The sequence below is a fragment of the Oenanthe melanoleuca genome, chromosome 10 (assembly GCF_029582105.1).
Source record: "Oenanthe melanoleuca isolate GR-GAL-2019-014 chromosome 10, OMel1.0, whole genome shotgun sequence".
Lineage (NCBI taxonomy): Eukaryota > Metazoa > Chordata > Aves > Passeriformes > Muscicapidae > Oenanthe > Oenanthe melanoleuca.
In genome coordinates, this window is record NC_079344.1 from 5,279,189 (window position 1) to 5,305,876 (window position 26,688).

At 36.3% G+C, this 26,688-nt stretch overlaps 1 protein-coding gene across 1 annotated transcript in view; it reads right to left on the reverse strand.

Moving 5' to 3' along the window:
- Nucleotides 1–1,597: 1,597 nt before the first annotated feature.
- The window catches only part of UNC13C (unc-13 homolog C), a 111,211-nt gene continuing 86,120 nt past the window's right edge, over nucleotides 1,598–26,688 (reverse strand). Inside the window, exons 23-31 of the mRNA XM_056499824.1 lie at nucleotides 21,041–21,129; nucleotides 18,707–18,856; nucleotides 16,842–16,965; nucleotides 14,879–14,935; nucleotides 13,752–13,832; nucleotides 10,692–10,839; nucleotides 4,783–4,875; nucleotides 3,900–4,059; nucleotides 1,598–2,991 (exon numbers count right to left, since the gene is read on the reverse strand). Coding sequence (XP_056355799.1) covers nucleotides 2,712–2,991; nucleotides 3,900–4,059; nucleotides 4,783–4,875; nucleotides 10,692–10,839; nucleotides 13,752–13,832; nucleotides 14,879–14,935; nucleotides 16,842–16,965; nucleotides 18,707–18,856; nucleotides 21,041–21,129 — 1,182 coding nt within the window. The 3' untranslated portion in view covers nucleotides 1,598–2,711. The remainder of the gene's footprint in view (nucleotides 2,992–3,899; nucleotides 4,060–4,782; nucleotides 4,876–10,691; nucleotides 10,840–13,751; nucleotides 13,833–14,878; nucleotides 14,936–16,841; nucleotides 16,966–18,706; nucleotides 18,857–21,040; nucleotides 21,130–26,688) is intronic.

Here is a 26,688-nt window from a genome sequence, read left to right on the forward strand (position 1 = left end):
AATGGTTTCTGTGTAGTAACTGTTCCTTGGAGAATGGAAAATTTTTTCTCAAATTGATCTTGCTGTTCTCTGCCATCTCTCTTTTTTTTTTTCCCCTTTATTTCCCTAAGTGCATATGTGTATATTTGCTATATTATCTCACCAAATGGAATTCCATTTAGAATTTTGATTGCATCAGTTGTCACTGAGAAATGAAACTGCAGGAACAGCTGTCAGTTTGCTTAGGTTAGCTCAGCTGAATTAAGAAAATTCCCAAGTTGAATTTTTTTAAATGGGATATTTACTTCCCTAAAACAGATTATAACAGCTTAAAAACAGCACTGAAAACTGTTCCATGTCAATCATTTTGACTACATGAAATGAGTGAGGTCCAGCTGCTTGTGCTTCACCATTGCATTTGCTTGTATTCTGATTCATGAGAATGTTTAAAACAGTCCTGTTCTGTAGAATTAATGCATTTTCCTCTTATCTTCCACATGACAAATTTTGACCTATAAATATTTCCCTGTTAAAAACAGTGAAACATTGAAGTGCACTGTGTAAAGCTGTGGATTACAAGGGATGGTTTTACCAGCTTGTCTGATTGCTTCTGCTCTGTGCAGCTGAGGGAGACCACTCAGAGCAGTAATTGACCTGACTGATTCTGTCCTTCCTTTATTCTGAATCTCAGGGATAAACAGTTAAGTGGGTGGTGATTACATCATGCACTAAAATGTGTGCCATTTTACAGTACAATAAGCAGCCAAAGAAAAATATGATGAAAATGCTCCAGGTACAAAAAGCCAGAAGCTTTCTGGTTTAATTCACAGAGCCACAAATTCCACATATATTGTGGAATTCTTTTTGCATTTTGTCCACAACAGTGGACAGCAGAACAGTGGACAGTGCAGCAGGAACCACCTCATCTCTTGATTCTTCTTCTTTTTCATTTGAAACTGAGTCTGCTGATGTTTTCTCACATAAAATCCTGTTAACTGTAAGCAGTCTGTGCCTACTGTTGACACTTTGGGCTGCACCTCACAGAAATACAATTTGGAATCTATGAACTTTGAGGAGTGTTCTTAACTCTCTAAAGACTGTGCATAATGTCTCTAAATGTCTACATACACTTATGACAAATCTAACTTTACTATTCAAGGAAGAAGTTTGAGGATGTTGAAAGACCTTAAAATCTCATCTAAATATCTCCTGGAAAGAATCTGGTTTACCTGTGTGGAGTCAAGTGTCACATTTGCAGAAGGCTGATGTCAACATGCAAACTGTGTCCCCCCTTCCCTTAGCTACTTTTTCCCTAAGCAAAGCTGAAAACTCCAACCTGTATAATGAGAAACACTTGTGACCAAAACCAATGACAAATGAGGGACATTACACATTTTTTTCATATGTATGTGTATATATACCTATACACCTACCTACCTAATTGTTTTTTTAGGACAGTGACATATCAAATTTTACACTTATAAAACAGCCAGATTCCAGACAGTGCAAATCATACTTTAATATATTATAAAGCTATATAGTAAGCCCACTCCATGGGCTTCACATGCACATAAAACCAATAGTTACATAAATAATATCAAATGACAAAACTAGAAAGCAGTTTCTGCATACTTTATTTTACAATTCCTCACTAAATATATTTACAGGACACAGAGTTTGCTTTAGTGCAATACATAGTAATGTTGCATAAGTACAAACTGTTGAACTTTTCTAAAAAAAAAATTAAAGAAATAAAGCACTTAACTGATGTTACAGCTAAGTATGTAAAGCAACGTCAATAACTCTGAGTGAAAATGCTAACAGCATCTTTTCTTCTCAAAAACAATTTCTAGAAACAAACCACAAACCAGCATTACATATTCCAAACTACTACCCCTTGTACAGTACCATATCATTTTAAAAATCACTTTTTTAAAGCACATATACTGTACTGTACAGCAACCTGTTTCTACAGATACTGACTTACTCTTTTAATACAAATATGATATTACCGTGGCAGTTTTGAAGAACAAAGTTATCTCAAGATATCAAACATCAGTAACAAACTCTGATAAGCACAGCTTCTTGAGAACCTGCTTTAACAGCATTTCTTCACAGTGATATTTATGAAAGGTTGGAAAAAGAGATTAGCATAAAATATTTCCATCCTTTTTCAGTTTTTATGCAAAAATCATTACTTTATATTGGTAATTATAAAATTACAAACACTTTCTATAAGTAACTGCATCTGTAGTAATGATAGAAAAAGTCATCAGTAAGACACCTAAAATGAGGCTTGCATAACATGAGAGTTTGAAAAAAAAAATAGGTACACCTCATTTTAAAAATAAGAGTAAGGAATGAAACTTAATTTAGAATAAGCAACACAGTTTAACGGAGATAACCTATCATCAATTAAAAAAGCTACTTATTTATTAACAAATGTTAAAAAAATAACAAAATTGTGATGAGGCGAAATCAACATTAAAAAGAGATGATGAAACATTTACTCTTAATCTTAGTTTTGGCACTTCATTGGAACAATTACTTTACCAAAGACCAAAATATGTATAAAAGATATACAGCTCCTTGACATACCTTGCAAATATAGTACATAAGTACTGGCAAACACTGAAAACATAGTTAAACATTCCCACAGATTTGCACATGCATGCACTAGTCAGACAAGAGCGCTGCGTTTATGCTCGCGGCGGTGGCATCGCTTGGGTCGCTCAGGCCGTTTCCTCAGCGGACCTGGTTTCGGTTTTAAGCCTCACAAACTCTCTGGCAACCTCGTCGTTGTTCCTCTGAGCCAGGATGCTGAGGATGGTGAGGCCGGTGTGGTCCAGGGCGAGGCTGCGGAGCAGCGGGAAGCAGGAGGCGCAGCTGGCGGAGATGCTGCGCAGCTGGATGACGGCCAGGCCCACCACGCGGTCCTCGCGCGCGAAGCAGTAATCCTTCACCGACAGCTGCAGCTCGTAGGCGCCGGGCTCGTCCTCGCTGCTCAGCAGGCTGCGGGCGGGAACAACAGCAGTTAGAACCAGGAATGTTCACTCTAGAAATCCTGGGAACATTAAAGGGAGAGGGGCAGGTCAAGTGTTGTAGTTCTGTTTTGTAGCTCTGTTTTGTCACAACTGAATATCTGCTTTTAAACTTTCCGCACAGCTGTGTTGGTGATGGAGCTTCTGTTTTCAGCAGCCTGAACAGAAACAGAATTCCCTCAATAGCTGAAACAGGCAGTTGCCTTTCCCTGGAAAGTACATAAAATGTTCAGCTGGCTTCCCAACTGTCAGCACCATGACTTTAAATCAGCTTCAAAATATACAGAAAATCCCTGGCAGGAGGCATCAAAAGGGGTTTTGTGGTGAGACACAGACAGTGAACTCATTTCCAGGGAGGGTTGGAGAGTAAGGGGAGGAAAATAAATTGGTCTCAGAAAAGCATGGAGAAGTACTAAATTTAAAGCTCCAAGTTAGGTGGCAGTTTCTTACAGCTTTAAGGATGAAATGGTAACAGCATTAGATAAACAATACCATTAAAACATGCATAACACAATACATGTTTAGATAGATCTACAGGCATGAAAGCCAGAGATCTAGAAATAATAATTAATTCTTCTGTCCAAACAAATACTTAGGCCAATGGATTCCTAGGGATAGAAAAAGTTAGTCCTCTGTAGGAATTAATTAATTAATTGCACATTTTAACCAGGTTTTGTAGGACTCAAAGATTGGTGACTGCCATTCATCTTCATACACAACAAAGGTACAAATTAGTAAATAACTTTAAAATGGTGTCTATATATCTATATATTATGTTTATATGTTAGGATGGCTTTTTTTATTGTTAATGGTTTAAAGGCAAAATATTTCAGGAGAATTTTTAAAAAAATTTGTAATTCCCAGACATAAAAGACTTACAATTGGAAAGTTTCATTGTACTTTGGTGACCAGGTGTTGCTCTTTGTCTTGGTTCCATGTTTTCTTTTCTTGTCACTTAATTTAGGACCCAGTATGCAAACTTCCACAAAGGGACGGAACATTGCTGTTGTTTGCCAGTTTAGGTTATTAATTGCTACAACTGTAAAGTTATAAAAGAAATGAAGTTAAATAAAATTCCATTGAAAGAGTTCCAGTTAATTACCCTGTGTGACTTTGTATAGCCAGGGAAATGTGACCTGAGAGCTTTCCTAGACCAATATATCAATACCTGGTAAGCCTAGGAGGAGCTTTGCCCCTTCCCTGCCACATAAAGATGTCTGATTACTTTTAGGTCCAAAAATATCAAATATAAACATGTCTTTTACAAATCCTTTAAATTTACAGCTTCTTTTTGTCTGCTACCTTCACTGCAATTAAAAAAAATCTGCTTATACTAATCTGAATGATCCCGTACTTCTGAAATTCAGGTTGTGCAGAACAAATGCATTTTGTTAAAAATGCAGCTTGTTAAGGCTTGGTGCAGTCATTCACTATCAGCTTTGCTGTGGTTTTTTAGAAGTTGAATAATGTACAAGTAATTCAGAAGTATAATTTGACACAATTTAAATCTCTATAACTTAATATAATTACTTTAAATTATCTATACAGAGGAGCACAGACAGAATGTACCTGCATAATCTGAACTTCTGCTGATGTTGAGCAAGGAAAAATGCACTCCTAATTACCTGAAGTGTACTTACAGCTTCTCAAGTACTGTAATACTTCTCATTTTTTGTTCTAGTATTGATATGTTTGACTTAGGATGTAGTGCTTGGAGGTTTGATCTTTGCTTTCTTTTTAAAGTTGGATCTTTGAAACTTACCTTTCACAGTGACTTTATGCTCTCCAGTTCCAGGATGGGTAGAGATATCTACCTGTACAGATATCTCACCCACTGAATTATTAGCAGTTTGACCTGAAACAAGAATTACTGATTAGCACACCTGGCTTCTGGATGCATCAAGAGAAATAGACAGTCAAAGGTGAGTGGTATTTTCCTTTAGAAACACTTAAAAATTTCTGACACGTTGCACATTTAAGTGGGAATCAGTTACAAATTCATAAATGCCACAAAAGAACTGGGTAATTGCAAATATCTATGGAAAGTGAAATAAAAAACCTTGTTCATCTGGAACTTGCCATTCTGGTTGTCATTAGATGTGTTTGCATCTTGAAATGTAGAAGTTGGGGGGGATTTCAAGCTTTTCATGTACTTCTCAAAAATCTTATATATATTTCATATAGAAATTAAGGAAGGGGTACAGAGAAGAGGGAGGGGTGTCTTATGCAATAATGGGGAAAGTGATTTCCCCCCTTAAATTAGTTTATAACTGGTGTAGTTTTTCTATTATCATGCATAGTGGTTTTCTTTCCTGGAGCTCCTTACTAGTGGCTTTCTAGAAAAGAGCTCTACAGTGATGCTTATTAATAGTTTTGGCCTGATCTGTAATTATGTTCTCTAGATGGCATGAGCCTTGCAAGTTCAACTAAACACTTATCCCAAGTGTTACTACTTCAGAGAACAAGGTTTTTTATACCTGATATATCAAAATGTGGAGACTCAGTGATCATTTCACATGCTCAGAACTCTTATCAGCCGTGTCAATTACTGTTTTAGCCTCTAGCTTAAAAAAAACCCCAGCAGAAAACCCCAGGAAAGTTTTCAAAGAAGACAATTAGCATTATTTGATAGCCTTGAGAGCTGGCTGTGGATGGTGGTAACAGTGATGTGTGCAGTGTTAACTTCTAATAATGACAGGTAGGATTTCATCAAGACAAGAATCTATGAATCTGTAAGATTAGACTTGTTCTGTTTCTCCAACTTCTGACTTAATTATGCAAAATATATTCTTGCTAAGGTGTCCTAATTGTTATCTCTTTCCATTTCCTGGTAGTCCATAATTTACAACAATGCTCCAAGCAGTACTGCAAATATGTGGTGTGAATAGTCTTCTGTGTAAAGTACTGCTTGATATGGTTATAAAGAAATCTGTGCAAAACATCACCCAATTTTATACTAAAAGCAGTTGACATTAAAATGACTTTACATTCAGTATTGCTAAGAAAACCTCTGCAGAACATCTCAGCCAGCAGAGACAATTTCTAGTGGAGTCTAGAATATAAACTTGGTTTCTTTTAGTGATCACCCCATCCATCTTCCTCTTTCTGACCAGCTTAATAAACTAGAGATAGAATTCCAGGACATTTACTATTTGCTTATAGCATCTCTTGTTGACATTCAAGAACAGGTGCTTCCTTTTAAAGTCTCTGATCTGTCTATTTCTGCTGGTTTGTTTTCTCTTTTGCTACCACTTGTACAGTCACAGCAGGAATTAGTGAGTCTGATTGCATATAGAAAGGTCCATTTATCCTACTACATTTAATAAGCCAATTTAGCTGACAATAAATCTCTCCATGCACTGCAGAGGATGATTGCACTTTTCTTCCTTTAGTACTGTAATATAACTCATCTGAAGGCTAACAAACTTATAAATGATCCTGCCTCATGTTTGAAAACCTTATGGATGTTTAATTATTACTGCTTGCTCTCTAATATCTGCTTTACATTTTATTTGTTAGTATATTTATATAATTCAAAATGCAGAATCCTCTTACTGGGTCTTAAAGCAGTCACATGCATTTAAAGTGCATTCAGTCTTTTGCAGCAAACAAACTGCAAAGAAGAAAAAATATCTCCTCTGGCCACACATGCTTGCTCCTCAGGGACTAGAAAGGCCTGGAAGTCAGGCTTTTATCCCTCCTTATTTAGCACTTGGCATGGCCTCAGTGAGAGCTGTTATAAGTTTGTTATGAGTTTGACAGAAAACAGGCATTTTGGACCAAGGATCAAGTTAAATATTTCTTAGTTATGATAGTCAAGATCATGACATGTGCACAGAGAAATTCCACTGCCTTCTAGTCCTTAATTGAAGGACTTTGGAAACTAACTTCTAGGTTTGCATGGAAAAAAGATCCCAGCAAAAATAAATGGGATTCACAGAAAATGAGTTTTTTTATATATATTGATATATATGCAGGTATTCTGTCCAGTTTTACCCAGACAACACACAGGCCTCTCAAGTAGTTTCTATATGGTTGAATGCCTTGCCTCTAGTAGGAAGTGTTTTTTTAAAATTAATATCATATAGCTGATGGTTACCTGTAGCTTATGTTTATTTTCTTGAAGACAGAGGAAACTGATATACTACTTGCTTCTAATTTAGGTGCTTTACAGTTTCATTTAAGGAACAACCAGAAATTTTGTAATGTCACAGCCTCTTAAGTGAATATTTTGTAAAGACCTTCTGCTTTACCAGCAGTCTGGTTTTATCTATGTGAACTTTAAAAATAATTACTTTTCTGCCACTATTCTGAGTGTATTTGCTTTGCTATCAGCATATGCTGGAATATCTTTATTAGTTGTAATTCAGCAAGTTTCTTCTTTGTTTGTTCTTATCTTTCCTGTGTGTTGCTTGTAATAATGTGCTGATTTTGCAGCTTGTAATGCAGGTCTGTTTTTTTTTTTTTTTTTCATGAAATAAGGTTGTGTAACACATGGTTCTGACCTCAATTTGAAACTACACTGGATGAAGCAGGGATTATTTCTTGAGTTAAATTCTGTCTGAAGTATAGGTTATGAGAGAACTGGAAATGCTCTGTAGTACTTAAATTTTTACTTAAATTACACAGGTACAGCTTTCAAAATATGACAATTAATAATAAAATGGTTTTGACAAGCAAAAGAGGAAAAGGGTCTTTCTTTTTCACCTATAAGAGCTGTCAAACAATTTAAGCAATTTTTATTTTCTGTAGTAAGATGTCATCCATCTGCTTGCTTAAAGTGTAGTTAATATCAGATTGTTTTAATGTCATTCCATATATTTATGAAATATTGAGGTTCTGCTTTGCTTTGTACAATTACAGGTTGCAAAGGAACAAAGAACTGAATTTTGGCTTGGCAGTTGAAAGAATTTGTCTTCATTTTTGATTGTGTAACTTCTTTCCCTGTGACTTCACAAGGGTGGAGTTACTGTTAGATATAAGCATATTTAACTAATGAGAATGAGTATTATATTTTCCTGTTTTCAGATACATCTTCCCTCTTTAGCTTTCAATTGTCTGGCATAAGAATGAAGAAATCTGAATCAGACCAGTTGAAGCAAAGTCTTTCCTGCAGCCTTGTAAACACACAGGTAGGGTTTGCAGTATGAGCTCTGTGTTGTGAGATGAGTGTTGATTTTCCTGCTTAAGTGATACAAACTATTTTAAGTCAAGCTAAAAAATATAGTGCAGAATTCTGCCATTATGTATTATTCTCTAACAACATTTGTGAACTGGAGCTGCTGTAAATTTGTAAGAAAAAATATTTCTCTAAGTCCAATAAATAGCCATTTTAGATCCAAGAGTGGTGTTTACTTTGGAGAAATTAGTGGTAATAAATGAGAGCTAATTCAGGAAACCCTGTTTGAGAGTCTGTCTTTTTATGTACTTTGCTAAAATTAAAATAATGTTTGTTCAAATGTTATTAGTGTTGATGCTAAACAAATGTAAATATCCATAGCACTGGCTATAGTTTATGAAATTACTGAAGATTCAAGGCATTTGCCAAACTAAACCATAGCCATTTAATTTTGATAGGCTTTAAGTAGTGTAAAAGATGAAGATAAAACTTAGAAATACTGAAAAAAAAAAGTGGTTGCTGAAAAAGTTACTCCCAGATTATGCTCCTCACTGTCATTTACTTATTCCCCTACTTGTCTGCTTTGAAAAGTCTTGAGAATCTATAGTGGTGCTTTGAAAAGAAAAATCATCAGAGTAAGATTACAGCAGTTAATTTCATTATGCACTTGAAAAAGGCAGTAGGAACTGTGCTTTCAACTACTTAGTGTGGTGAAACCACCACAAGAAAATCTATAAATCCCTTTTAAAACCATTTTAAAAGTTAGGAATGGTTTTATTATTATTTTATGCAAATTTCTTTGTTGCCAAGATCTTTAGGAATGTGTGGGCACAAAGGCTGGAAACAAAACTGGTTCAAGCCATCATCTTTCTTTAGAAATAATGCAGATTATAGTGCTGGATAATTTGGTTTTTCCTATTGAATGTGATCCTGGATGAACATGAATACAGGAAGTACCAAAGACCATAAGACACTTCTACAGAGCCATTGTCACAGAATCAGAGAACCACTGAAGTTGAAAAAGACCTCCAAGATCATAAAGTCCAACCTTAGGCTTTCTGTGTGTAAAGTTAACTCCCCCTTTTCACACCAATCAGAGAAATTTTTCCTCTTTAGTTTCTTAGAAAAACTGCAGCTTAGTCTTGGTGAGTGAGAAACTATTTTAACCTGTGGGTAAAAGTAAGCCTGATTGTTATCTGACTGTTGTAGTCATTACAGGAAAACCAAGCATCCAATTCTATCTACAGTCACAGTTATTGTACCATATATGCTTTCTTTACATTTACAATATTTTTTCCATTGCTTTGGGCTTAGTTATATCCAACTGTCTATTGATTATGGATTGGCAACATGAAAAAAATAGGTCAAATATCAATCTGATTATATTCCAGATAAAGCTTCTGATATGCAAACAGCGTCATTTTAACTAAAAGCTAATGATACAGTTATAGCTGTGAGGCTGGAGATCATAACAGATGAGGATTTAATTCTTTTAAATGAGGCATTAAAGGATAATGAAAAGTTATGAGTCACTTTTCCTTAAGTTTCATTCCCAGTGGCTACATTTCTAACAATACTGGTGTGCAAATATAGGCATGGTAATGTGTGCACAGAAATGAACACAGACCTCAGGCTGAAATAATGATGAAAATCAGAAAATTCAATTTTGTGGTTCAGGATTTATAAAAGATCACTAATGGCTATAACTTAACTATTCTTTTTCTCCTGGAGCTACAATGAAGGTATGTGTTAAAGAAAAACAAAACACAGAAAAAACAAAACGAACAAACAAACACAACAAAAAAAACCCACAAAAAAATTAAGTAAGAATTTTCTGCCTGCATCCATATTGCTAATTTTTGTTTTTCAGAGGGGGAACAAAGACTCTATTCCCTACATATTAGAGTTTTATAGCTATTTTCTCATTTATAATATATGAGTTATCAACAGACATCTCAGGAAATAATTCATTGGAAATAATTTTTGGCAAGCTACAAAACTCATGTTTCATGCTTTTTATACTGTGAGTAACATATTTTACTTCAGAAGTAAAAGCGATTGATTTCCAGCTTTACTGTCCTATTAAAACTTTCTGATTCTTATGAGCTGGAGCAGGGTAATTCATTATATCAGCAAATTGTATTCTTTCCCAAAGACATGAAGTGGCAGGCAAGTCATTTTTACAAATTCTCATTGCATTCAAAAGAAATCTAGTAAAGGTTACTATTATAGAAAAATTAGTAGTTTCTAGAATGAAGAAAACATTCAGCTTGGAATGTAATGTGTGCAGTGCTCCAGCAAATAACCCTGGTGTCCAGTGTGCATCCAGAGCTCAGGGACTGTTCTTGCTGTGCAGACACAAGCCCCTAAAGGAACTGCCCTCAGATAAGCTCCAACAACAGAATTACAGAAGGGATAACATCAATAACATCACAGTTGTGTCAACAAACTCTCAAATACCACAGGGGTTGGAGGATGTAATCTGCAATCAGTAATGTAGAACATTTAAAATCTGACAGGATACATTTCAATGTCCCTTACAGACCACTTACACTGAGAAGTTTGTGTGGCTATAAACTTCTTTATCAAGGCGTCAGTAGTTTGTGTGTAAAGGCTGAGAGCGTATTTGAGGGACTGCATGTCTGGGCTCTTTTCCAGGAAATTCTTTTTCAGCCCACTTCCTCCAGCATGGAAGTATTGCTGAAATGAAAAACAAATATAGGAGAAAAAAAGGACTCAGTTCCAGACATACAACTTGAAGTAAAATTCTTAAATGAATTTTTAGGAGTAGCAACAGGCATGTGTAGATTTATAATAGCATTTGAGATAATTGTCCTAATCTCTAGTATAAAAGCTTCTTTCCAAGGGTAAAAAAAAAGCATAAGGGGAAGAAAATAATAGATAAAATTTTGATTTTTGTCTTCATGATCTGAAGTATTCATTCGCCAAAACTGGAAAAATATTTGAAGCATTCTTTTAGAGCACAGAGAATGGAAAGAGTTTTAATTCTTTATTTGAAAAACCTCAAAACATCATAAAACCCTCTCAAATGAAGGCATGGCTTACAAGCACAGGTAAAGGATATATTCCTTTTTAGGGAAAAAGGAATTTAGTAAAAAATTTCAGAGAGAATACTCCAGAGTGTGACATTTTTGGAAAAACAAATATGCTTACGACTTTGATGCCATGCTGACTATGTAAAGTATATATATAAACTATATATATAAATGTATTATATTATGTTTTCAATCCCAAAGCTGAGTTCAGAAAGATTAGGGGACAGATGCTTCCCTTTTTCCTCTCACAATGAAGAATTTTTCTCAAAGTTTTACACAGGACAGTGTTAGATGAATTAATACACATTAGCTCCAATGAAAAGATAAATGTGCTGCATACCTTCACTTTGTTCAAACACCTTGCAAAGCCTTTTGCAACTGCTCTAGGTCTCAAGATCAATACAGCTCCCATTAATGGCTAATTAGCAAAAATAAACAATGTTTTTCAGGAACACAATGCCTACTAGATGAGATGCAATATTGGCCCACTCTGCACAGGGAGTGTGTGCAAGCAGTATCTCCTGTCCCTGCCTTTCTGCAGTGCTGCCACAGGAATAGATGCAGAATCTACATTCCAGCTCACATACACACATCTCCACTAAATGCTGCATCCCAAGCTCATCTGGACAGCTCACACCTCCAGTCCACATCTGCCCTTTGCATTTAGTGCACACATCTCATTTCCAGTTCTCAAGATTCTGCAGGAAATGAAACATAAATGTTTCATAATAGTTATTATTTACATTTCTGTATTGCTTTCTACTGACTGTTAAAGGGAAAAAAAATCTGTAGGAGCAAAATGGGATATGAAGTAATCAGGTTGCAACATTTTGTATTGTTGTAATATTATGGGGACAGTTAATGTCAGTTTAAAAGGTTCTGAATAAATCTGTCTTCTCATCAGTACACACTTATATAAAATGTGTATCTTTCCAAGGAAATTATTCCATAAAATATGTTCCAAATAAATCTCTCATCTTAATTGCTCAAGAGTTTAGTAATGATTTCACTAAAAGCCATAATCAATTTCCAAGCAAGTGTTAAAATCTGTTAATATTTCCTGCTATTTTGACAATTACTGTGATTTTTTTGAAGTTGTGTCTCCCAGTAAAATGTTATTTGCTGCAGCAGCTACACATGGCTGAAAGCTCCATGAAAGCTAACAGCCAAGAAAGAAACAAAGACCCCTGACCCTTAAATAATTATATAAATTGATATGCTATATGTTTTTAAGATTAAAAAATAGTCCTTTATATTTGTCAAAGGATTAATAACACCATCCACAATTAAATTATGACTGTTTCTCAGTGAATTAAATGAAAGGAAAAATACAAAAAGCAGAGATACCCTTCCTTACCATAACCAGCTACCCAATTTCTGAATACACACAGCATGCCATTTTTACAATTCTCCTATTCTTATCTGGGCAACCATGATTTCTGCTTTTAAATAAACTGTATTTACTAAGCATTGCAAAAAAAATTATATTTTGATCATTAAACTTATGAACTACATTCCTAAATAAACATAGCAGTCTTGTTTTTTCTTAACTCATGAAGTTTGTCTTTTTTCACTTTCTAGCAGTGTAAGCCCAATTTCTACATGATCAAGGTTATTAGTTAATTATTTTGGAAATGATTTTGCCATATCAGCTTGTAAGTCCAGCAGGCAGTTATAATGCACACAGTCATTGCCTTACAATTTGAAGAGAGGTTTCTCAGGAAGCATTCTTTAGCTCAGTCAATGAATGTTATGAATTAACTATTATAATTTAGCACACAGATATAAGGAAGCTGAATTAACAAAGGGATTTTTCCTCTTTAATATTTTCCTCCAAATCTAGACTTTTTTAGTAAAATGGTCAACACCTATCTATCCATCTGTAAGAGTTTAAGCACTGAAAATTTAGGCAAGGTTAGAGTTTATTTTTTTCCCAGCTTTAATTTATTTAGAATAAATGTTTTGAAAGGAAAATTGTTAGATTCACATACTTTACTTCACATGGCTTGCTTTGGGAGCATACTTACAATTTGTTCCATTTTTCAATTTGTTCAATTTCTTTCCACAACATTACTGATTCCTAATTATTTTAATTTCTGAAGTAAATGCCAATTCCACTACAAATACAAAAAATGGCAGTTGGGAGCCCTCTCTGTTGCTTTTTACTTGCCTTGGAGACTGTTTTATTGCAAAACACTTGATCATAAGTATTTCCACTCACTTATATCTTCAATTTTATACTTCAGTAGCTGCCTCCTTACCTTCCTGGTGTGCTGTCTCTCCCCAGAAGACAGGAAAATATGCTGTTATTCTAGAAACTGATTGCTTTAAAGTTATTTACACCAAGTAATAATCCAGGCCAATGTGAAAAAGACTGATAAGCAAATGAAATAATATGTTAATTTTTAATATATTAAATATTCCTGATGACTTCTTTTGACTTCAGAAAGCAAATCCATGAAGACTGCATGAAGGTCTCCAGTCTTTTATCTAAAAACCAATCCATTCTTGGGCATTCCAGCCCAGAGCAGGAAAGCACAGAAAGCTCTACAGTACCTTTATAGTAACCAGTGCCACGTCCATTATTGCACACTGCCTCAGGGTCAGGCTTTTGGCCTCCTCTCTGATCACATGGTCCTGCAAAGCAAGAGGAGACTGCAGTTGGTTTTGAAAGAGAGAATATTGTGAATATTTATTCTCTGCAAAACAAACATCCGCCAAGTGCCCCCCAAGGACTGTGATTAACAGGGATTAATTCAGAATCCTTTCACAACAAATTATGACCTGGGGCAATTGTGCTGTTTCTTGAAAACACAGACTGTAGAGAACGAGATCCACTATGTAATACTGAGCATTACTTCTTTTCCTAGGATGCATTATTTCTCTGTTTTGGGGGATGGGAGAAAGCTTAAAATTTAACTTAAAATAATTATATTGGACGGTATAGAAATAATTAATTTTATTAATAAACCTGATGTTTGTTAATGCCCTATGTTTAAAATAAAGGGGGATTCCTTTTAGAACACCAGACATAGAGTGATACACTCATGTTAAATCTTTGTCTAAATAAGCAGTCCACAATTTACTTAGGTAATATTTTAACTCCTCTAGCAAACTGAAAAGTCATTCACAGAGGTTCCAAATACCACATTTCTGTACAAATCTGAAATCCTAATGGCAGAATAGACTGGCAAACAAGTGACATCAGTATCAAGCATCTCTGCTGTCCATCAAGTGGACTCCAGCATTGAAATGCTGAAGATTTTAGTGCAGAAGTACATACTATGTTCCAATGCTCATAATTAGTCCACAGAAAGAAAATTACTGGTATTCTCACCTTAAGGGGTTTTTCAGAACTGGAAACTGGAAGCAAAGATACCCTTTTTTTCTGTTTTGTTTTGTTTTGTTTTTGTGATGTTTAATGCTTGTAAGGCCTACTTGTGCAATATGGGAATGACTCAGGTACTGATCACTTACCATATAAGCATAGAGTCTTTTATTCAAAACTTGGTTTGATGAAACTGTACAGTAATTATTCACCTCTGAGTAGTTACTGCCACATTCAATCTTATTATACTATATAAGAACAAGAATGAGGTATGAGGTTTTGCCTCACAGTCACTAATATTTCCTCCATTTTTTTGTTAGTGCAAGCCATTCATGACTTCATCTGGCTCCATTACCTTGAGTTTTGACAGTTGTCCAAGATCTTTGGCTGCACTGAATATCATCTGAGGCCCCTGTAATCACATTGAAAATTAAGGAAACAGACTCATAACAGCATGTTTTCTTTTTATGTCAACACAATCTTATTTTCTGCTAGAACATTGGCCAAAGCCATCATTTTGCAAAGCTAAATAAAAGTTTCAGCTGCACAGGAGACACATTTTCATTCAGTTGATAAGGCCAAGTGGTTCAAAGCCTGCAGCAAGATTCCCTCCAGTATCCTACAAATCCTGATACAAATATTGCACTTTCTGCTGAGAGTGGTTTGGTATTCTCCTTTCTGCTGTCTCATTTTGTGTTTAAACTGAAAGCTAAGGCTGTGATTGCTCTCAGTGTGTATCAGTGAGATGTTTGTCCCTAACTGCAGCTCTCAGGTGTGTGCTAACATGAACAATCACACTGGAAGTGTGCAGCCCTGAGGAACCTGAAAAAAGGTTCCTGCCTGTGTAGCTAAGTAAAACACAGCACAAGGGTGCACTGTGAGCCAGAGTCTTTTCTAAAAAAAAAGATACTGAAGTGTTATGAAGTTAAAGCAATATTTTACAATAGCCAAATCCTGGCATGACACCAAAGGCCAATGCCTACACATTTGTCTCAGACAAATAGAATCCTACTATAATTCCATCCATCACATCTTTTATCACTCCAAGCAATATAATTACCAGGGCAGTTACATGGCAGTTCAAGACATAGATCTGATTATCTGGATTTCAGAAAAAAGGTTCGTCCAACTAACACTGGACTAATTTTTCATTAGACTTTCTGTTCCAAAGAGTTTCATTTTCCAGAAATAATTTCCTAAATGCTTCAATTGAAGAAAATGTAATATAGAACTGCAGCTTAAATCTTCATTATTTTTTAGTAGTGAGAACAGTAAGATAAATATGCTTGTGTGTATATATATATATATATATATATATGTATATATATATAAAAAGTGAAAAAAATAAACCCCATTTCTGAATGCCTGTGCCTTTTCACCCTCAGACAGAAAGAAATACTAATGGCTAGTGAATCTCTTACAGTATCCTACTTTTCACTGCTTTTCTTTATGTGTTCAATAGCAAACAAAAGTACCAAAATAAATGGAAATAGTCACAATGCCTACAAGAAACACTCTATAAAGAGGGTACCACTAAGGAAACTCACCTCTGCACAGATTGTCCTATGAATAATTAATTGATTCTGCATAAAGCTAATAAATGCTCCTAACGTGATGGAAAATGCAGTTACCCAACTGAAATGCTACCTCTGTATTTGCAGATAAAATTTGCACAAAAAGTTTAAAAAGCACATTAAAGACCTCAGAAATGTAAATTCAAAACTCATTGAAAGAGAGTTTGTTTCTAATTATGGAGAGTTAACAAGGTCATGTCAGTAAATATAAACAAATTCAGTGACAGGAGTCCTGGCCATGATCTGCTCTACTCTGGAATTTTTAATAGTTCAGGAAATTCATTACTATCTCTGCCCCATTTATACATTTCTTGTAGAGTTTTTCCTGCCTGTCCAGCAATATTCTTTCATGCATCTCCAATATATTGTAATATGATTTAATGATATACCTTTACCTTATGGACTCTGACTATAAGCAGCTGAAGTGGTACCATAGGATGTGTAACAGCAAAATTGCCAAAGGCAACACTGTGGCAACATCATGGTTAGCTCGTCATAAAATGGGCAATTTTTTAAAAACAAGATTGTAAACAACAAGAATTAACAGTTATATTAACCCAATCCCACAAAGGAAAAAAAAAAAAAAAGAAAAAAAAAAAAAGAAAAAAAAGCAATTATGAGAAGACCTCCAAGCCAGGCTCTCTTCGTTGATCCCTCCACAGGATCATGAAGAACTATGTTGCATTGTCCTTCTCGCAACTCCCACAGCTCAAATGCAACTGAGAGTTACTCAGGAACACTTACAGTTTGGTCTGTCAGTGGTGGAAGCACAATTTGCTTTTCTATTTTGTTTAAGACTAACTTCCAGAGCTCTTTCAAAACTCGTTTCAGAACTGTCTTCTCACAGATTTTTGCAGAGACACTTAAACTGGAATAAAACAAAACCACAAACCAGTCACCAGAACTAGCATTAAGGCTTCAGAGGTGCTCTATCATGCTTAGATTAATAGCCATTAAGATTTATATTTTCTCTACTAATAACAATTTCTCAGTAGCTTAATTATTTTGCAATATTATCAATCAATATTTTTGGTAAAAAGACTTGCAGATCACAAACTCATATAAATCTCCACTATCTAATTTAATGCTTAGTATATCACTGATGCATATTTATTGCAAATGCAAAATCATGATGAGTTATAAAGTTTGATGGATGATACAATTTAGCACTCCCACGCCCCTAAATTAAAGTTTTAGTATATAATTTGTTTATGTCTTAAAAATAAAGAGCAACTGTCTCTCTTGTTTTGTATCTCTTCTGGGATATAGAACTGGTTGCTGACAGCTAATGCAAATTCTCAGCTACTGTTTGGAAGCATTTATTACTATGTACTGACATGTCTGAGCAATCTTGCTATCTATTACTTACAGTAAAATTAAATTTTTGGAGCACCTTTTCCATCTTCATTTTGAAAATTTCTGGCTGGGGAAAACCCATGTAGGGAAGCAAAGGGGTGTGTAACTTGTGACTGCAGACTTTGAGTACAGGCTGAGTGCCAGGCTGCCTGTCCCTACAGCCACTGGTGTCTGACAGCTCCAATGACCAAGGACAGCACTGTGCTTACAGATGTGCCTGTGCTGCACACAGCCTTTCAGAACTTGCCACTGCTGAAGGATGATAGCATAAGTTATGCTTACCTAAGTTTGAATGAGTTTGAGTTTGGAGGATCCTATCAAAACTTAGCATTTTACCAAATATAAAAAAAATCAAGCTGCTGTTTAGATGATGAAGACCCGGTTTTTGGTGACACAGAAGTGCATATCAATAAGCAGTGGGACATTGGGTATAATCCTAGAACAAATGCCAGATAATTTCAGTATGGGAATTCATTTTGCTCTTTTGTTCATACTCATAACACAGCCTGTGGAGGAGAGACCGTGCACCAGCTCATTTTCAGTGACTCAAAACATGACAAGACATGGAAAGACAAGCCTGTAACTTATGTAAAAAATGGCTCAGTGTAAGTAAACAGGTTAGGCGTGGGATTCTGCACACAGTGAATACTAGAAATATTAAAAATACTATAGAGTGCTTCCAGGTATCAACAGTGCTTCAGAGTAAAACCAGGTGTGCCTGACTGCAGCATCCATTTCCCAGCCTGCCACCCAAACCAGCCTGCCACCCAAACCAGCCTGCTACACAAACCAGTCTGCCACACAAACCAGTATGCCACCCAAAGCAGTCTGCCACACAAACCAGTCTGCCACCCAAAGCAGTCTCTCTGCCACCCAAAGCAGTCTCTCTGCCACCCAAAGCAGTCTCTCTGCCACCCAAAACAGTCTGCCACCCAAGTCTGCCACCCAAAACAGTCTGCCACCCAAAGCAGTCTGCCACACAAACCAGTCTCCCTGCCATACAAACCAGTCTCCCTGCACACAAACCAGTCTCCCTGCACACAAACCAGTCTCCCTGACACACAAACCAGTCTCCCTGCCACACAAACCAGTCTCCCTGCACACAAACCAGTCTCCCTGCCACACAAACCAGTCTCCCTGCACACAAACCAGTCTCCCTGACACACAAACCAGTCTCCCTGACACACAAAGCAGTCTCCCTGCCACACAAACCAGTCTCCCTGCACACAAACCAGTCTCCCTGCCACACTTACGTTTTGTCCAGGGAATCCATGAGAGGCCGAAGCACAATCTCAGCATCAATGGCTGCACTGTTCTTATTGGCTGCTGCATTCCCATTTCCTCTCATTTGATTCAGTTCATTGCTCATTTGTCTTACACAATCTTCAATAACAAATTGAAAACTATGGGATGGAAAAAAAAAAAGAGAATGAAAGAATTCTGGGAGAGAAAACAATAATGATGATTTTGCATCAGGTGGATGATGGTGAAAAAAGACTTAAATATTTTCTGCAATGATGCAATGTTCAAAATTGAAATATTGTGGTGTTACAGTCTGAAAGTAAGTTATATTGAGGATCATAGCTCATATAAGTAATGCATGCCATGTTTTGATTTTTTCCCTGCCTTGCTTCCATTCTTCCACAACTTTCATACCCCTGTAGGTGTGCAAATATTTATTTTCCAAAAGCAAAAGATGTATCAGAATCTTTAGGTTAGATGTGATTGACTACCGGCTAGGAATGGCTTCTCAAGATTTTATTTTTGGTGTGAAAGAACGATACAAGCAGGTGATGATTTTTCACTTGATGGTTAATAGGAACCAAGCTTTAATATTATTCTTGAGGTAAAATTAAAAAACTTCTACTGATTCTGCCCTTTTTGGCTCAATTTGACTTTTTCCAGACTTCACACAGGCAGTGTCATGAGAAAATTGTTCTTTGTAACTGCACAGAGTTAAAACACTTGTTTAACATATCCTGTTTAAAATATCCTTTTGTAAAAAACCCCCTTGCTTAGAAGCATTCAGATTCTTTCTCCTGGGAGGAATCTTTTTGACTTCAAGGTGACTGTGAACACATCCTTCCTCCTCAAGTTTGTATCTACTCAGCTTTCCTGAAAACTGTTCTTTTTCCCAACTGATCTGGTTGAGTGTCTGACAGTCTTAAAGTACTATTGATGTGATAATCTTTGGACAACATATTGACACAAAGCTGAACAGCAGTTAATCAGTCACCAGTTGAGGGGCAGGAAGAGTGCACACACAGTAATTTGGTTCATGGGTTGATTTGTGATGGATTGAAGTGGTTTAGGATTAGTTTTTGAACAGAAATGCAAAACAGAGGACAAAAATATATGGGACCTGTTTAGGTGAAAAGATAAACTGGCAAAACTTGAGGAAAGTGAAAGAGAATTTACTGTAAGAGAAAAGAAACAATCATTTGTTCCAGTGGCATGGCTAATTGTAAAAAGAGAAAGCAAACCTCCATGTGACATCTCTGGAAAAGTCAGAAAGTTTTCCAAATGCACTGGGAAGTACACTTACCTACACACTTTAAAGCCATAGATAAAAACAACATGAGGCAGTAAGTGAAATTGCTCATGAAAATTCTGGGGACCAGTTCCTCCAACAAAAGCCAGAACAATGCATTGCCTTTCTTGACATTAGACATCTTCCCAACATTGTTAACTTCACAGACCCAAGCAGTAAACTGGCCCATGAGGAATGTTCTAGCTATCTGGGGCATATCCTACACTGAGCTACTCTGGGTTTGCTGTTGCAGAAACCTAGTTGGCTCATTCAGAAAGGAGCCCTGGAAAGAAATAATATTCATGCACTGCCAATGATCCGAGAAGCAGAGCCTGGGAGCAAAGGTACAGCAAGACAATACAGCAAACTAAGCACACTCAGAAATAAGCAGACTGTCCCCCCAGACTGCCCATCAATGGATTAAATAAGCAACTACAGACTTTGCTTAATGAGCACCACTGCAGCACTAATCCCTCTTTCTTAGATTTCTTTCTAATTTGAAGCAAAAGTAACTTGCTACTTCTTATACCACAAGCACTGCTGGCACAGCACCATACTCATTCAGGACTGCAGTCTGCACTCTGATTAATGAAAGGTTTTGAGAGTAAGGCTCAGTATACAATTTTTGAAGAGCCACAGGCAAGCAAATGACCCAAGAAGGCCATTCACAATGACCACATGAAGCAGGCTAAACACAGGGAGACATCCCTGGTTGAAGCAGGCCACTTGGAAAAAGCTGTCAGTCTCAGGAAATAACATAAACATGGCAGAGAGGAAAGTTTAACACAGCATCAGGCAAGAAAAAAACACCAGTAATTTTGCTTTCCAAAAAGCAGAACAAAAGCAATCAGGCTGACCTCTGTAACATGTTCATGCTCACAAATGAAGTTCAGTTACTGTTATTTGTTTTGGAGTCTAAACACACACACACCACTCCATCAGGGCAGAAGCAAGCCATGCCTCAGGACATCCAAATAACCACCCAGACTTCATCAACAAGGGAGATTTTTTGATCAGGAATATTCTCCTAAGGTTTGCAGTAAAATGGGTTTGTTACCTTGCAGCATATGTTACACTGAGCTCATCCAATACATTGCTAAGTTTCACCTGAAGTTCTTTTAGAGCAACACTAGCTTCAGGATCCAGCTGCAAAGAGATAAATAACATTATATTTTATTTATACACTAGGTTTCTGGGGTTTCCATTACAATCAATGAATTAGGAATTATGTTCAAAGATACACTGCACTATGGAAAACCAAATGTGGAAACACCTGTTGCAACACAGAATTGCTTCAGTAGGCCTTGAAATACAATTAACATTTTAAAAAGTATGGAAAAATATTTGATTACAGTAGGGAATATTTACATTGATAGAAATCACGACTGTGCCATTGGAAAATGACTTTCTGTGGGATTGTGGAAACTGCTGGCAGTCACAAGGAGAGAACTACTGTTATCAGACCAGTAGTATTCAACAAGGCACACCAAGAGAAGGATGAAGGAAAAGTCAGTGCCCATGTTAATAGCAATGCAGATGTCTTCATATTTTTATTATTTTGTACATTTCACTACTGTTGGTATTTTGATTTGTGATTTGCATTGAAGCTGTTTCCATATTTCATGTTTCCACAATGCAGTGTAAAATTAGAACAGCCAGCACTGAAAAAGATGGCTTGAAGTCTATCCATGCCAATTCTACTGACAGAGTATGTGGGAAGGGACTCTACCAAATTTCAGTACTGCTGTTTCTAAAAGCCATTAGGGCAAACAAAATTCAAGCAGAGTAACACATTCTGATGCTCTGATACAGGTTTTCTAAACACAGGAAAAAGGTTAATGCAGGGGAGAAATATAATTTTACATTTATAGGGATGAGGATGCATGCCTAGATATATAATCAGAAAGGTACCCTATTGATATTGATCAGAAAACTTGTTTATTTGCTATGGATTCTTTTTCAAATTAAAAAATAGTATTTTTTTTCTCTCCCTTATCTTTAGTAGTCAGGAAAAATAGTTACAGCCCATTCTGGGATATAACAGATGATCACCAGGATCAACAGCTGAATGTGAATTAATAGCTGATGTTCCAGGTCTTTCAGCTGTCTACATCACAGTGTTAAGGAATGATTTTCAATGATAACTCTTAATTTGTGGACTCTGTTCTGCAGCAAGGTCAGGTACAGATCTTCTGACAACTTCAAAGGACACTGCACATTTAGAATACTTAATCAGGGCTGTTTCTACTTGTGTTTTTCTATCTTTCAACTGCATGAGTAGTGTTCAGTGCTTATTTTTCCTCTGGTGCTTCAGAGCACTGTGGTGCAGCAGGTCAGTTCTTTTAATCACACTTCAGAGACAAGGAGAAGTTGTCACAGCACACTGGATAATTTACTTGAGACTACACAGGAGCTCTACAGCAAATGCAGTTATCTACTGTGTTTTGATCTGAGACCATCCTTTATCTCCTCAGAGGTTATGTGTGGGTTAAAATCATAGAAAATCCAAGATTCTCACTACAGGTTTTGACAAGAACCTGGAATAGGTGACAAGGGGGAATTACCACACACCTTTAGAAATACTCAGTGTTGTGTAGCACTCTTCTGATCTGAGAAGCTCACTCATATTTTACTTATTACTCTAAGTACTTACTGTGACTACTTACTGATTAAGTTTTGAATTACTTTACATTGAGAGAATTTCTGTTGCTTCTGTATATCTTTGTAGTGTCCCTGGCAGATACACTTTGACAGTTCATAACACTTAAAAGTGATTGCTTTCCTTCATATGAAGAGTAGGAATTAAAAAGCTAATTTTACTGCAATGTCTATATAATAAAGAAATTAAGACTTTACTATCAAAGGCAAAGATTTTTCCAGAAAATGCATTTCACTAGGGAATTATACTGTCTCATTTGGAGGGATACATACAAACCCCAAATTTATGACCACTAGAATATAAACATTTAATAAATACTGAAGCACAAGCATTCACACTGAACATGGTACAAGTCAAGGAAAACACAAAATACCAGGCAAGCAGAAGACTCAAAATTTCTCAGCAAATCATGCACAAGCTAGAGAATCACCTTGTTACTGGGCCTACAGAGGTCAAGGTAGGTACTTTCTATCAGAGATGGTTGTGATAACCAGAAAACACAATGCATAGCCTAAATTCACCTGGAATTGAACTTAGTCTGGCCAAAATAGGATTAAATGCTAATGCCAGATTGTGGACATTACACACATTATAGAAGGGTGCATGCAACTATCAAACATTTTAGAGGCTTTGTGCTCACAAATGGCATGAACAGGCTGGTGTGTGCACAGCTGGAGGCATCTGGCAGGACCCCCAGCCCTGTGTGCACATGCTCATGCTCATCCAGGGGTGGCACGGTGACACAAAGAGGTATGCGGGCTGCACCTGCCCACAGGGGCATCACTAACAGCATGTCTGCAAGATTTTTAAATGCTGCTTCTCTTTAGGTACTGGAAAATATTTCAGTGTCTCACCAGAAATAAAATGTGCACTTTTCATTTATTTTATCATGTGGCTTCTGTGTGCCAATGACTGTCCTGCAGCAAATATGCCACAGCATGACCTGCTTCTTTTTCCTGATATGGCAGAGCTAGGATGGAAACATGAAGTGAGACCAAAGGCAATGCTGATCAGCATCTGAGATGATGTCACAGAGGGACATACAGACATGAAAATGAGGTATTTATGGTATTTGGGACTTCTCTTTTTCTCTTCAAGTCTCGTTTGCTTCATAGAGTTTGATGAAGAAGGAATGAAAATCAGCAAAGTTCTCTGAATATATTTCAGGAAAATAAAAGGAAAATGCTCAACTTGAGCAGATTATTTTGGGACAAAACCCCCAATAAATCAACAACAAAACCCAGTTATGAGTGTCATTAGTGTACCATATCTAATTTAAATGCCAAAAGAGAAAAGACCATGCATTTATCCCTTGGACAAATGTATTCTGGATTCCATTTACAGTTCCCAGCATATGTGGACTAGCCTTATATTACATTGGGGTAGGTTGCTCAGGTTTCAAAATTGGATTTTTTGAAGGAGCAAGCTTATTTCATTAATAATGTATAAATCATACTTTTCTATCAATTCTTAATGTTCTTGGCTTTTATAGGCTCATATTTCTGTTATTTTACCATGTTCTTAAATAGAAGAATTAATTTTTTCCCACAAGGGAATATATTCATAAATTTGTTGGCACACTATGTAAGTTCTGTTGATTATGTTATTATCAAAGAGATAATTAGAACTTCGACTTTTTCTGAATGCTGCACAAAAACTGAGAACAGCTGAAAAAATATGAAATATTTGAACATCATAGTTTCCAAATTCTGCCTATCTAAAACTGCCTGTTAATTTTTATGTACAGACAAGCCTTGGAAAGGAGTTAAAAATCTGATGAATTTGGCTGCTCTCAAAACATTAGATTGAGGTATTCCCTGCTGTAATTTAATGTGTGCTAGTATGGACATAATCCTGTTAACTGCAAATTTGGTGGTGTTTCTGCAGGAAACTAGAGATGCAAATTACTTTTGCATGAGTTAAATGGAACCTCTCTAATCTGAATTCCATTTATCTGCAATTTCACGGGTCTAATTACTTATAGTTTCCTATTGGGACTGCCTGGTTACTTCTGTTCAGAAAATAGTTTTACATATTTTCTGTGTATCTAGCAAAGATATTTATCAGCTCCATGACTTTAGTGGTTCTTTCTGTCTCTGACAGACATCACCCTCCCTCCACCCACACCCTTGGGACAGTGAGATGTGAGATGTTTGGCTGCCACAGCTCTGAGCACACAGAAAAGCACTTGGGCCTCTGTACAAGATGTAAAGATGGACACTTCAGAACTATTCTGCTGGAGTCCTCTGTCACCCCATCAAAGTCTTTAAGGCCACATACAGATTCCTATAGGAGTTCCTAAGCTTTATATGAAGAGTTGGAACTGAATTTACCAAAGTGGTAAATATGATTTATCTACAGTTAATATAATATTGTCATACATAACCTCCTTTTGCTCTACACCTTTTTTTTTGATCCTAATTACTGTAACTCATTTCTGCCATGTTCTCTCATCTGGTGTAAAGCAAAACAAGCATTGGCTTCTCTTCTTTCTCTTTTATCAGCTTCCAGCTTGTCAGATATTAAAAAAATATTTGGTGTAAATGTATGCCTTCCTTTTGGATGAAAAAAACAGGAGAGAAACCAAAATTCTATGATGATGATCTGTTCCCATGTTTTTGGACTCGATTTAAAAAACCTCAAACAAACAGTGGGTTGGATGCACTTTGCTGCTCTTTCTCACTGCAGACTGTTCTCATTGATATGATTTGTAAGTACCTTCACTGCTTTGCTGCAGCAGAAGAGGACAGTTAATAAAGAGGCTCATCTTGTTCTGACTATTTTATTTTAATGGTGGGGGATCTTAGAAACCAGTTTTTTCTCTATTTATAGAGTTCCCTGCCTGCAATGTGCAATAAGCCTGCTCTGAACAGAGGGACTGCTGCTTGATTGTGGTTATTTTGACTGCACAGTTTGAAAGACATACTGCTCACAGTGTGACACTGAGGAGATTAACAGCATTTAATTTTTCTTAGAATTAGTTTTGCTTCAACTGAAATAGGTCTCATTATTTTGCTGAAAATCATCTGACTTTTATGCTCTTCACAAGTGAAATATTAAACTGTTTTTTCCCTTCAAGGAAACTGCTTACAGATTTTACTGCTGGCTTTGTTTCTTATAAGTACCAGATCACTGAGCCAAATTGGCCATTAGCAGTTGTGCCTTTGAAATAGTGAGAGGAATAAGTATTCCAACTGGAGGACAAACATTTTAGTGGCATTTTGATATGGATGAAAAGAAATTGAACATGAATGTACTTTTCTTCAAGAAGTTGCCCTAAAAGTCTGAATGTATTTTTAAGATCTTTTCTCTTAGACTGTGAATCAGAGATGCACTTAAAGCACCTAATGAAGGGATTATAGAAAATTTTATCCAAATTGTCTCTGTGAGTTGCATGTTGCACAATATTTTTAGGAAAATCTGCTTTGATATTGTAACAACCTTAATAATTCATCCTCATTAACATCAAAAGGAAACCAAAAAGGATGAGAAGTCATAAGAACTTTTGAGAGAAAATTGCTATGAAAAATTCCGAATTTAAAAAAAATAAATATATATAAGGCATTAGGAGAAATGAAAAACTAGTATTTTCTTGCAGAAAAGGGACGTTTTAGGGATTCAAACAAATATTCTGGTTGAAAATAATTGGATAGAAATAGACATAAAATGTGACTCAGCTTTCCTCTGCCCTTGTTGTTACCCTGATTTATGGACATTTACCTGTTTTCATGAATCATGACATTCAAAATTAAGATTGTATCTGAGATCTAATACAAAAGTACTTTGCACAGAACATAAAAGCATGGAGGACAAGATTACTTGTAATATTCTGAGAGAGAAAAGGGTGCAATAGGAACGACAAAAACAGCCATTTCTGTATGATGAATATCTATTTTCAAGGTTTGGTATGAAACTTTCAGTGACAGGGCTGAAAAAGTTTATTTCCTGTTATCTGCAGCAGGAAATATTTTTGCTGTGGCAGCTTCAGGGAGCTGTTCCTGGCTCAGCAGAACCTCCACTCCCTGGAGTGACTGTAGGTGCATCTG